The 13,556-nt window shown below is 42.5% G+C and overlaps 1 protein-coding gene across 10 annotated transcripts in view; it reads right to left on the bottom strand.

Moving 5' to 3' along the window:
- The window catches only part of DENND1A (DENN domain containing 1A), a 495,826-nt gene extending 482,549 nt beyond the window's left edge, over positions 1–13,277 (bottom strand). For 3 of the 10 annotated variants that reach the window (XM_044264941.1, XM_044264942.1, XM_044264946.1), the window contains exon 1: positions 13,196–13,276. In XM_044264941.1, coding sequence (XP_044120876.1) covers positions 13,196–13,212 — 17 coding nt within the window. In that variant the 5' untranslated portion in view covers positions 13,213–13,276. Of the gene's footprint in view, positions 1–9,222; positions 9,439–13,195 lie in introns of those variants that run through there. The other 7 variants (XM_044264943.1, XM_044264945.1, XM_044264947.1 and 4 more) reach the window with 4 other exon arrangements.
- Positions 13,278–13,556: the final 279 nt, after the last annotated feature.

The raw sequence follows: 13,556 nt of genomic DNA, 5'->3' as shown, positions 1-13,556 counted from the left end.
ACTCAAATGCACCCTTTCTACAAGTCCACTGCTGTGACTGTCTCCTATAAGAACTGGAATATGGACTCCAGCAAATGAAATAAAATAACACAGGGGCCAGGAAATAACGAAATAGGAGCATGATGAAGGGACATTCCAGGATTACAACAATGTAGCTCACTTTGCACAGATCAGAACAGGAAAGTAGGAGGAAGCCATCAAGGGAGGGGGGGTGGAGAAAGCCTTAAGACTGCAAGTATTACTTTAAGTTTGGAAAAAATTAAGGATATGATAAAGCAAATAATGCAAGAGGCGAAAAGGATTAGAAATGTAGGGAGAAGGGGAAAATGAGACTAATATCTAAAAAAAATCAAAATCCAAATACAGCTCTTTCTTTTCCAGTCTCAAGCACTTTCTGAACGCAGGCAGCAATGCAGACATGGCCAAGTCCAAGAACCACATACCACACAGTACCAAATGGCACAAAATGGTATCCATAAGCCCTAATCATAAAGATAGGTTAAGGAGATAGAATCTAAGTTCCTAGGAACTTTAAACTTTTGTCAAGAAATGCAAGAAGGCTCTAAAGAAGATGCAGACCAATAAAATAAAATTAAATTAAAGCCATCGAGGCTTTTGCCAAATTCAAGGCCCTAAAAGGCATGTCTCAAGTTTGAGAGACATGCCTCCCCTCCTCCCGTCCGGGTTTGTTTTTTTTTTTTTTCTGAAGAGACACATTTATTACAACACTGTCAGGGCACCAGGCTGTGCTGGTCTGAGGCTACTAACAAGGTCAAAGTCAAAGCCAAGGCTCATGCTCCGAAAAGTGCCCCAATCCCCACAAAGTGTGCAAAGTAGAGCCTTCTGTCTGCCAACATGAGGATGAAAGGACTCATGTGACATCTTGAGCTACTATCTATACAGGGTGGGTGTCCCCTAGTGCTTTTTTGTGCAAATAATTGCAAAACTAATCTACATATTAGAATATAGAATATAGCTTTTAATTCTGGATGGATTATAAGAAAAAAAGTTTATATGACCCTGATGTTAAGAACATTCTCCTTCAAATGGGATGGCACTACACCAAAAAGGAAGAAAAGGTTATTCCAGCACACTACTTGGCCTATGTTGAGCAGTATTTAAATACTTATAATAACACTTTTATTTAAAAACTCATAATAAGGGGCGCCTGGGTGACTTAGTTGGTTGGACGACTGCCTTCAGCTCAGGTCATGATCCTGGAGTCCCGGGATCGAGTCCCGCATCGGGCTCCCAGCTCCATGGGGAGTCTGCTTCTCCCTCTGACCTTCTCCTCACTCGTGCTCTCACTGTCTCTCTCTCAAATAAATAAATAAAATCTTTAAAAAAAAAAAACTCATAATAACATTTAATTCTTAGACTTAACCTAAGGATAAATAAAGGATTTGGTTCTGGCCATGGATCAGAACTAAAACAACCACATAAAAGTAAAAGTACAGCTTAGAAAAACTAGAAACAATAAGTATTCTTCCTTTAGAGAGTGGAGAATAATGAAACACTGTTGAAGGTTAATGGAATAAAAAGGGTTAAGTAACAATGTCAAAATAAAACCATTTTAAGAATTAGAAATATTAAAAAAAAAATTAGAAATAATAGAGGCACCTGGGTGGCTCAGTCAGTTAAGCATCTGCCATCAGCTCAAGTCATGATCCCAGGGTCCTGGGATGGAGCCCCACATGGGGCTCCCTGCTCAGTGGGGGGCCTGCTTCTCCCCCATCCTATGTACCTCCTCTGTATTTGCGTTATCTCTCAAATAAAATATATTTTAAAAATTAGAAATTATATAAATAATATTAAAACTATATATTAGTATATATACCAATATATGTAATTCATATATATATATATATATATATATTTAAAAATATATAAAACCCTAGAAGAGACAAAGAATTACTATAAAGTCACACATCATCTTTCACTTCAGGGAGTCAACAAATACTATCTAAAGTTAAATTAAGTGAGATCTATCTAAGGGTTATGGGTTAACATTCTAGAAGAACTAGAAATAAAATTGTTAATACAGGTTCTTGGGGGGGATAGAGTACAGACTCAATGCTTTCCATCATCAGTGCTTACAAACTATTTTACCATGTGCATTATAACTTTGGTTAAAACAATTTTAAAGTCTGACAAACACATTCCATTGGTGAAGCTGTAAGGTAACAGGAACTCTCATATGTGGGACTATGTACTGGCACAATCCCTGTGGAGGGGAATCGGACACTAGCAAAATCACATATAAGTTTGCTCTCTGATCCAGCAATTCCACCTCTAAAAATCTATCCCAATGGTATAATGGTAAAAACATAGAAAGACACATTTATAAGAATATTCATTACAACACCATTTGTAATAACAACACTGGCAGCAATCTAAGAAGCCATCAGTATAAGATTGCTTGAATAACCCATAATCCATCCATCAGAGTACTAACTATGCTGTCCTTAAAGAGAAATGAGGATGCTCACCAGACACTACTAGAAGTGATCTCTCTACAAACTATAAAATGAGAAAAGGGAAGGAGAGAAAAGTACATTCACCATTTACCTGAGAAAAGGTACTTCTATTGGTGTCACTGGAAATCAGCACTTTTGGGATAAGCACTAGGAGATTCAGATACAAGGGTGAGGAGGTTAAATGGAAATGCTATAGTCTTGAATTGGAAATATCAGTACAAACAGTCTACCTTTAACAAACACACACTTATTTCCTAGTGCTAACCCCTGGAAAACCCTGGAATAACGGCTGACCTAGTAGCAAAAAAAACTAAACAAAAAGAGTCCCAAAACCCAGACTATAATCTCTAATATCAATTTCCACCAAAAGGAAGCAAGACTCCTTAGAGAAACAGAGGAATACAGGTCTGGAGCAGGAAAAATAGAAGACAACCTCAGAACATCTTGTCCTACCAAAAGGCAAGGGAGCTATTTTAAAAACTACTGGGATCAGGATCCTGTCAAAAGGATTCTAGAAGCTAACATGAAGAAGCTGTCACTAGACAAAGATAGGACAAATTAAACATCAGTGAGAACTATGGTAATTCAAATATAGTAAATAGGTTTAAATCTATGTGTTTAAGTCTTGGGGGGAAAATACAGTCATCTTTGGAAAATACCAGCAAACTCAGTTTGAAAAATGAAGGGCATCAAATATTTAATCCTACTTTTCCTGGATGAACTGTACCTCACAGTAACCAAATACTGGATATGGGCAAGTTTTCCTGTATAGACATACTGTAGCTAGTATGAAGAAATGATAATGTGAAAATCACCATTTTACAGGCCCTAATAAAAAGAAAGAAAGAGACATAATCAGATATAATGTCCCTACTGATGAAAATACCTATCACTACATTTTAAGTATTCTTGCCAAGAAAAGAATTTGAATCTGATCAAATAACTAAATCTAACTACCAATTTGTAGGAAATAAAGGGGACAGGACATATTAAAGAGGATGCAATGTAAACTACATAGGACAAATAACACACTTCAATAAATAAATTGCAAGAAGGAAAAAAGACACCAACCAACTGCAAAGTATGATCTTACTTGATTTAAGCAAATCAACACTAAAAATACACATAACTAGAAAACTCTGAACATATTTGATGATACAAAGGAATTTTTCTTTTTTAGGTGTGATGTCGTTGTTATGTTTTTAAAAAGAAAGTCTATCTTTTAGAGACACGTATGGCAATATTTAAGAATAAGACAGGACAGGACGACTGGGTGGTGCAGTCAGTTGAGCAACTGACTTGGTTTCAGCTCAGGTCATGATCTCAGGGTCCTGAGATGGAGCTCCGGGTCAGGCTCTGCGCTGCTTAGGATTCTCCCTCTCCCGCTCTCAAGATCTCTACTCTCAGCGCCTGGGTGGCTCAGTGGGTTAAGCCTCTGCCTTCGGCTCAGGTCATGATCTCAGGGTCCTGTAATCAAGCCCCACGTCCGGCTCTCTGCTCAGCAGAGAGCCTGCTTCCCCCTCTCTGCCTCTCTACCTACTTGCGATCTCTAGCTCTCTGTGTCAAATAAATAATCGACCTTAAAAAAAAAAATCCCTACCCTCCCTCTCTCTGAAAACAAAACGAACAAAAAAAGAATGAGATAGGATAGTCAGAATTCACTTCAAAATAATCCAGGTCTGGAGGACAGGAGGAGTTACAGTCAGTTATCTATAAATGGAACTAAATAAGCCATACTTTAATAAGTGTTTTAACACTGATGGCCATTTGAGGGCTCCTTGTACTATTCTCTCTACTTTTGTAGATGTTCAAAATTTCCCTTAAAAAAGTCTTAAGAACAATAATTTTAAGCACCCAGGAAAAAGAAATGAGAAGTTAGGTTAAAAAGACTAAAAGTGGGAATGCCTGGGTGGCTCAGTTCGTTAAATGTCCGACTCTTGGTTTCAGCCCAGGTCATGATCTCGGGGTTGTGGGATCAAGCCCTGTATCGGGCTCTGTGCTCAGTGTGGGGGTCTGCTTCAGATTTCCTCTCCCACCCGCCCTAAATAAAATCTTAAAACAAAAGAAAACAAAACAAAAACTAGAAATGAACAGTACCATCAGCTAAACAAAGAAATATAAATGATGCAAATCTTATGTAGAACTGAATAAAAATTTTCAGATATTGTTTGAGAGGAGAGGCATCAAATGTTAAATACTATTGTTCTTACTCATATGCTCATCTTATCTAAGTGACTTTAAGCTTCTTTTCTCCCAGCCAGCAAAAGGAATAATGCTTTGTATATATGAGGATCACAGAACTTCAAATAAATTCAGTAAAATATACAACACATCACACCTAACATACTCACAAAGAAGCAAATACTTTCTCTGTGGCTTTTTAAAAAAAAACTATAAAAAGGAACACTTGTTTTGACCTTGATTCCAGGGGTTCAAATAAGTGTGCCCATCCTCTCCAAGCAATGTTAATGACCGCTGCCATTCACTCCATGATCATTTCTCTGCGGAAGGTGAGATACAAGATTGCTTCTAATCCTTACAACAATCCTACAGGTCAATTTATCAGCTTCCTTCTACCAAAAAAAAAAACAAAAAACAAAAAACGAGGCTGAGAAACTTGGGACTCGGACAGGGACCACGTGTGTCTCCAAGGCCCACATCCCCCAGCTCCTCTCACACGCTGAGCACAAGAACTGTTTGCTTGGGAGTCAGACAGGTTTCCTTCCTCCTGTTTATTCAAACAGACTAGGTGAGATCAATGAAACATCCCTGAAACCTTTCCTGCGGCTCAAGTGAGTTCGAAAGTTTATTTTTTTTCTCTCTCTAAATCGAACGCGGACGGATTTCCTTTCAGCAACCTGGCTCAGCCCACTTTAAGTCTTACTCATCGGATGAAGTACACACATTCACCAAGGAGCCCTTAAAGATCTCCTCCTTTCTCACTGCAGACTACAACGCCTTTTCCCAATTATAACTTTCCACTTTCCCTCAGAAAAAGCAAACACATTACATAACTGGCCCTCACCTTCCAAACACTCAGTTATAACTTTGCTAACCTTGGCAAGTCATCTTTGATTCTTCTCTTGCCCCTTACATGTAATTTGTCACAAGTCCTGTCAATTCTACCTAAAATCTCTCCCCAATCTTTCCCTTTTCTTTCAACAACCAAAACCCCACTTCAGGCCTTGATCTTCTACAGCATAAACACAGGTCCATAAACCCACGGTCTCCAATTTTTTTCCATGCATTCTTTCCCATCAAAAAATTTGAGCATACATCTGATACACATATATTTCTAAACTGTGAGAATGTCTTCCTATACTTATATATCCGAAAACACAAAAACAGAAATTTTGACAATATAAAAACAAATATAAATTCTAACATTTTTTTCGCACCCCAGTGGATCATCTTCTGCAGGCCAGAGTTAGCATAGTTCTATACTAATGCTGCCAGAGTGATCGTCCTAAAACCCCAACCTGATCGTATTACATTCCCAACTCAAATCTTTCAGAGGCATCATGTTCCAGTGGCATAAGCTTACTTTTTTCAACTCCATCTCCTCTAGCCCTTATTCACATGTCCTGTATTTCTGCCATATCTGTCTTTTACACAGTTCCCTCTGCCTACAAATTCTTTATCTTTGACACCCATGGATTTCTATGTTAACAGCATCTCCAAGAAAAAAAAATACATTCTAAATACTGTAACCAATTTACAAAATGAACTTTAGGAATATACCCTATCTTTTCTATAGGAAGTCAAATATTTTAAACATACCTTTTGTTACTTCCTTTATATGGCTCCTTTTCAAGTCCTAAATACTTGGAAAGAATGGGTATGGATTCCAATAAAAGTCAAGGAGACTAACTGTTTTTGTTTTCTTTGGTTTATTTTTCTTTCTTGTTTATCTTTCCATTTCCCAACAAAATCCTTTTAAGCAAAAAGGATGTTGTAAATCCAGAGATTAGTTCCCTCTAGGGCCAGGAAAAAGGCTGAGCCTTAGCAACCCACAATGAGAACTCCAGCCAGGAGCTTACACACAGATGTGACAGCCTGAGACACATTTTTCTACAACACCCCAGGTTTAACCTTCCCTGTTTCAACTTCCTAGCTGCTGTGCAAAGCCCTCCACGTTGACTGCAATGGCTAAGATTAGAATGGAGTTGCACCAATACACTATCCAGAAAAGTCATGAAAATTCAAGTGACTGACTTTGGGCACTAATAATGGGGAGATCAGTCTCCCACAAGACTCTCATTCCACCACCCCAAGTTTTTGTACGGTCTTTCATGGGGACTGGCAGGGGAACACCGCATGGTGAGAGGAAAGAGAAGAGGCAGTAGTTGGGGGCAGGAGAGGGATTAGGTAAACCACTAGATGAAGGACATCACGTTTCAACTTCTGGTCTTATCCCACAGTAGGGAGACAGGTCAACTCTGCTAGGTAACAGGCCTTACAAAACAAGCAAGTCTGTGGTGCATTTTGGTAAAGGGATCCTATGATGAGCAGTCCAAAAACAGGACTGAAAAAGAGCTATCCTAAGAAGCCAAAGCTGCTTTTCTGTACCAGAAAACAATGCAAAGGGGTTATCCCACTCCCAAGTCATAAAACTCCCACTGGTCTCCCTCTGGCAATGCCTCCTTCCTTAATCAAGTCTCACCTTTCTTTCAGTTCAAGTTTCAACATCTTCTGAGAAACTTCTCAGTCTACTCTGATTTTTTCTGTTTTCTACACTATCATTTGGGCCAAATCAAAACCACAATGAGGTACCACTTTACACGAAGTGGTACAATTGCTTTGGAAAACAGTTTTACGGTTTCTTAAACAGAGTTACCATATGATCCGGCAATTCCACTCCTAGGTATATACCCAAGAGAAATGGAAAACATATGTCCACACAAAATGTTCACAGCAACATTATTCATAACAGTGAAAAAGTGGAAACAACCCAAATACCTAACAACTGATGAATAGATGAACAAAATGTGGTTTTATCTATACAATGAAATATTATTCACCAATTAAAAAGTAATGAAATATTTATAGGTTGTAACATAAATAAACTTCAGGACCATAATATTAAGTTGAAGACTAAGGATTATATATTGTATGATTCCATTTACATGAAATGCCCAGAATAAATCTACAGCAACTATAAGCAGATTAGTGATTGCTCAAGGTTGAGAAGGTTTGGGGAATGGGAAGTGAATGCTAATGGGTACAAGGTTAGTTTCTGGGGGTGATGAAATGTTCTTAAATTGGAGAATAGTGATTGATCCCACTTTTGTGAGTATGCTAAAAATAGCTTAACTATTTTAAAAAAAAAATCTTACAGTATGTTAATTACACCTTAAGTTGTTTTCTAACTGCCAGGGCCTACAAAGCCCTACTCAGCCCCCCGTCTGTATCTCTGACCTTACCTCAAGACTCTGTCCCATCAGTCACTACCCAAACCTCTGGCCTTCAAGCAGTTCCTGAAATGTATCTAGGGTTTTCTCACCTCGAGGCCTTTGTATATATATGCTCAACTCCACCTGAAATGAAAAGTCTTCCCCAGTCCCTTTACAGGACAAATGCTTTCTCATGCTCAAAGTCTCCACTCAAATGCCAGCTCTACAGTAAACCTGTTCTAAAACAGGACAGCCGCCCCTGCATTCTCCCTTGGCATTCCTTTCCTTTCTAGCACATCCACGTGGCTTTATGGGAATTGATCTGTTTTTTTTAACCTGTTGGGTCCACCAGACTCTAAGCTCCATGAGAGCAGGAACAAGTATGTGTTATTTAGCCTAATTCTGAATGTCTAACACAATTCCTGGCATGTGCCTAGAAGTGGTCATTAACAATTTTATTTCCCTAATGTGCCACATCTTCACACATACTGCTTCTCCCTCTCTTGAGACCACTGCCGCCGCCACCACACCCCTCTGCTGCCACTCTTGCCCTTTTCACACCTGTACTCCTCTCTCCTGCCTCAGCTAAAACACCTTCTTGATGAAGCCTGCTTTCCTTGCTTGCGCCGTCCTGGGAGAACAGTCTCTCCATTCCCTTACCTATTCAGGACTAGCTGCACCTCCACCACAGCACTGATTAGAGTGTATCATACTGGGGGTTTTATTGGTGGGGAGGGGGCCTGGAGGGAGTTTATTTTGTTTTGCATTTCTGTCTCACTACAGAGAGTTTGGGAAACCTTAAAGTGAAGAAAAACCTTTTCATTTTTGTGTCCCTAGCACACAGCCCACTAGCAGGCACATGATACTAATCATGACAATACCAGTGTAATGACTAATATTTTTTGAGGGCTCAAGATGTGCTTCACACCCTTAGTTCCAGAGTGAGCGAGTGAATGAATAAATGGATACATTTCTTGGTCACAAACCTCAAAGAGGTCACAGTCTGACAGGGACAGAAGACAGGTATGTTGGCTAATGCAGAATTAATACCACCACAAGGCCAAATGAGCTGCCCTGTCCAGTCTCTATGGCTTCAAATCTTAAAGTATGCTCTTCTCTGCATCCATAAATGTCAGGTTTCCTCAAACTCACTTAGAATACTTCCTTCGATTACTTAAAATCCACTTCCTGCCCTTGGTGCCTGGAAACAATTTCTAGGATGTCACCACAAGCAATATTAAACTGCCACACAGTTTCCTGCTGTATGTCTGCATTATCGGTTAAATTGCTTCATATTAACCACATTCTAGTCCACTGGGATCACTCAAACACTAAATAAGATTTAAACCTACCTGTCGAAGATTGCCAGTTTCCACTGCTCCTTTTATCCCTCTAGATAAAGGTCTGCTCAGGTTTAAAGTTCAGGAGCTTTCCAGGGTGCTACCTGCACACTGGTGACCTTTTCTTTCCCTGCCAAGTAGGTGCTTGGTTTGAAGCTAGACAATGTTCGTTTAGATGAACATGAACAAAAAAAAAAAAAGCACTCTTTAGAAAAAGTAAGTAATTGGGCACCTGAGTGGCTCAGTTGGTTAAGCATCTGCCTTTGGCTCAGGATGTGGTTCCGGGGTCCTGGGATTGATTCCTGCATTGAGCTCCCTGCTCCCTGGAGAGCCTGCTTCTCCCTCTGCCTCTCTCTCTGTCTCTCATGAATAAATACACAAAATCTCTTAAAAAAAAAAAAAAAAAAGAAAGAAAGAAAAGAAAAAAGTAAGTAATTCTCTGCACAGACCAGGGCAATTAACTTAAAAACATAAAACCTCTTTTTTCTCAAGAGTACAGGTAGCAAATTGTTCTTATAACTATGTAAACTCACCTTGGAGCCTCAATCAGGATCTTCAGATCCTACCACACTTCTTAAATCATTCCATAAACTCTTCCTCAACAACTTTGTATGTCAGGTACCAGGTCTGACACAGGGAACTCAAGGACAAATAAGACAGTCCTGCTCTCAAGAAGTTTACTCTCCAGGGGCACCTGGGTGGCTCAGTGGGTTGAGCCTCTGCCTTCGGCTCGGGTCGTGGTCCCAGGGTCCTGGGATCGAGCCCCACATCGGGCTCTTTGCTCAGTAGGGAGCCTGCTTCCCTCTCTCTCTCTGTGCCTGCCTCTCTGCCTACTTGTGATCTCTGTCTGCCAAATAAATAAATAAATAATCTTAAAAAAAAAAAATAGAAGTTTACTCTCCAGTTTAATATGGAAGATGGTCAAGGAACTAAATTTGGTGCTAGAACAGTGATAAACACAAGGGGCCACAGAAACACACGAGGGGCACATGGCCTAGGATGAGGAAGGAGTGCACAGATGAGGGTCACCTGCTCTAGGCTGAAAAGAAGATGCACAGATGAGGGGCACCGGGCCTAGGCTAGGGGTGGTTGCACAGATGAGGGCAGCTGGCTGAGCTGGGAGGGGCTGAGAGTGCAAAACCAGGATCAGGACAGGCTTCCTGGGGACAGCAACCAATCTTAGGCAAATAAACTCCCTTTCTCTCATGAAAAATGTGGTTGGTGGAACCTATATCATTGGACAGTTGTGGGAATTTGATTAAATGGTTCACAAAAAGCAGTACCACCACGCCTGACACAGAGATTATGCTCAACCGGCCTTAGCTTGAAGTCTGATCAAGCACTATAACAACACCTGTGCTAGCAACGCAACCGCTTTATTACTAATCATACAACAGACACGAGCTATACGATTACACAGTATTGTTTTAATCAAATTTTATTTCATAAGAGAATGTTAAGTCCTACTCTTCACATTAACGGTCTAATTCCTTGATCAAAACTTTCTTCACTTCTTAAAACATACCATTTCTGACATTTCTGGCATAAAATATATGGGTTTTCTTGTTTTTTGATAGAGAAGGTATAAAAGAGAACTAACAATTGCTGAATTTTTAATACAGGCCCAGCAATCATGTTGATACAGCATTTACTGCTCATTATGACTCTGCAACATAGTCCTCCCCATTATACCCTCAGGGAAACTGAGGGTGAAAGAGGTAGTTTGTGTGAAGTTCCAGTCAGTACACAAAAGAGCTGGAATTTGAACCAGCTCTGATTCCACATCATCAGCCAGACTGGGCCACATAGCATCAGAGATAAGAGGAAACACTGGCAGCCATAGTGCTCTCCTATTGAAGGGCCCCAGAGTGCAGTGTTCCACCCCCACCCCAACACACACACACACACACACACGGCTGTCCCTACACAACAGAGCCTACACACTTAGATTTCAACTCAGACAGCTCAATACCTTGAGCTAATTCTGTTCTTCCCTTTCAGGGTAGAACAGTTAGTGACCAAAGTTCTGTTTCCTCCAAAGACTAGGGGGCAGCATCTACGTAGATGGTCCCTAGCCACCTGTCCATCCCCATTCCTAGCTGTGGACAGAAATCAACAGTCACCAAAAATCACAACTATTTTTCATAACTTCTCTTCATGTTCTCTTTCAGTCCCACCACAAATAAAGCAAACATATTTCCCAAGCCTAAGCTTTTATCTCAGAGCAAGGTAGTTTCAAGATCAAAAAAGCTATTCTTTACACTAATTTCACACCTTAGTAAGTTCCTTCACCCAAGTAACAGTAATGGGTTCCACAAAACACACCTGAGAAATGTATGTTAACCTGCAACCTTCGAGAGCAAGACAGAGACCTTAGGTCTAGGCATTTGACCTTCCACTGGTTGGATTTTCATGCTGGTTCTGACACGGACAGCCTTATGTCAGTCAGACAAGTTTCTGAACGTCTCTGTAACAAAGGTAAGCATCCTCACAAGCATACTCCGCGACTGTAAGGTGGCTTTTGGAAAGTGTTTCTAAGTGCTATTGAAATTCAAGTTTACAACTCTTTCTTAGAATCAGGAGCTAAACTTGGAGTACCTCCTTAATCCCAATGCTTTACAAACTATGTCTTTTTACCTCCCAAACCTCTTGCTGTTGTTTGGAGCACACTTCTAACTCTCTCCCCTTGTTTCCACAAAATCAAGAATGAACAGGGTGCTCATCCGACTGTTCCATTTTCATTATCAGAAGCGAACTTTTCTAGCTTCATTTAGTGGATGTCTCGGGCCTGCCGCCGCACATATGAGCCAACAGTGAATGAGAAGCCTAAGCCAGTCAAGGGACTACCAAGGATGGGCAGGGGCCATGCTGCATGGACATCGGCTGGACATGAGAGACATTTGAATATTAGAGTTTGTCCTCAGGGCCCTTCCCCTTTCAAACTTCCCCAGCATTATTCTCAAAGTGCTGAAATAAACACATTCCACAGACTTTCTTGTAAGCAGGTTTAAAGTGTCCTATGAAAGCCGTTTAGGGAAAAGTCGCTGCTGTCAACTTTGTTTTTAAGTGCCCTTCAACAATTCTATTACTCACAGAGAAAAGTGAACATTTGTTAGTGATTAAAGATAAGGCATCTCATGTTCTGGAGCTGAGGAAGGGAGAGGCCCAAAAAGGACCTGACGGGAAGGGGAGATAGAGTCTAAAGCAACACACCCAAACTGGACTGCATAAAAGTTGCACTTTCCAAAGTCAACTTCTAGGTCTAGAAGCAAGGCAACAATGTTTCAATGGGTGCTGAAGTTTGATGTATCAACATCCCCAGAAAACGGATCCCCCACCAAGGACCCTAGGTGAATGAATGAGGGAATTTGCCAGACTGGATTTACAAAGCCTCTCCAGCTACTATCAAGATCAGGTGCTCAATTACGACACAGAGGCATCTTTCTTCATAGCCTTTGGCCCTTGCTGTGTGGCGACTTTCACAGATAAGAGGTAAAGGAGGAAAGAGAAAGGGGCCTTCCTCCTCAGTCCATCCAGACCTTAAATCCAGGAGTGGCCCCTCCGAGGACCTCAGGCGACTTTCTGTGGGGTCCGCAGGCCGTAAGCAGACCTCTCAGGACCTGCCCAACTCTCAGGGGTGCCCCAAACACACCCATTTGGGGAGTTGCTTCCGGAGATTTCTCACCCTCCCCCCAACAGTTGTGTGAGCGTTTTCAGAGGTTCTGTTATCCCGGGGAGGGGGCCACCTTGAAACCTCCTCAGGTGAGGAGAGGACACCTGACCACCAGAGCCCTTCCACCCCGCGCGCTCCCCGCCCCCGCGCCTCCCTGGATCGCCATGGCAACCGTCCCCCTCCCCGCGTGACGCCGGCACGCGGGGCGCCCCTCAGGCCCCGGCAACAAGTCCCCCGCGCCGCCCGCGGCCTGCAGCCCTCTCCCGGCCTCGCCGCCCCGCGCCCGGCCCGGCTCCGCCCGGCCGCACTCACTTGATCCTGGAGCCCATGGTCCCCGGGCCTCCTCATGGGCCCGCGGGCCCCGCTCGGCGCTGCGCTGCAAGCCCGCCCGCCCGCGGCCGACCGGCCTCCCTCCGGCGCTCTCCCCGCCCCTTCCTCCCTTCCCTCAGGCTGGGCCCGCCCGCTCGAGGTTCGCTCCCTCGTCGCCGCCGCCGCCGCCTCCCGGGGTTAATGTACTCGCTCCAGCCCGGCGAACGCCATGGTCGCCGGCGCGCGTACCCGGCGCGCACCGCCCCCTCCGCCTCTCACACCACCGCCTCCTTCTGCCCGCGCCGCCGCCGCCGCCACCCGCGGGGGCTGCCGGGAAGTGTAGTCCGCTCGCGGGGGGGCGGGG

The sequence above is a fragment of the Neovison vison genome, chromosome 9 (assembly GCF_020171115.1).
Source record: "Neovison vison isolate M4711 chromosome 9, ASM_NN_V1, whole genome shotgun sequence".
Taxonomy (NCBI): Eukaryota; Metazoa; Chordata; class Mammalia; order Carnivora; family Mustelidae; genus Neogale; species Neogale vison.
Note: the sequence above shows the minus strand (reverse complement) of the source record. Positions and strands in the feature narration are given on the sequence as shown.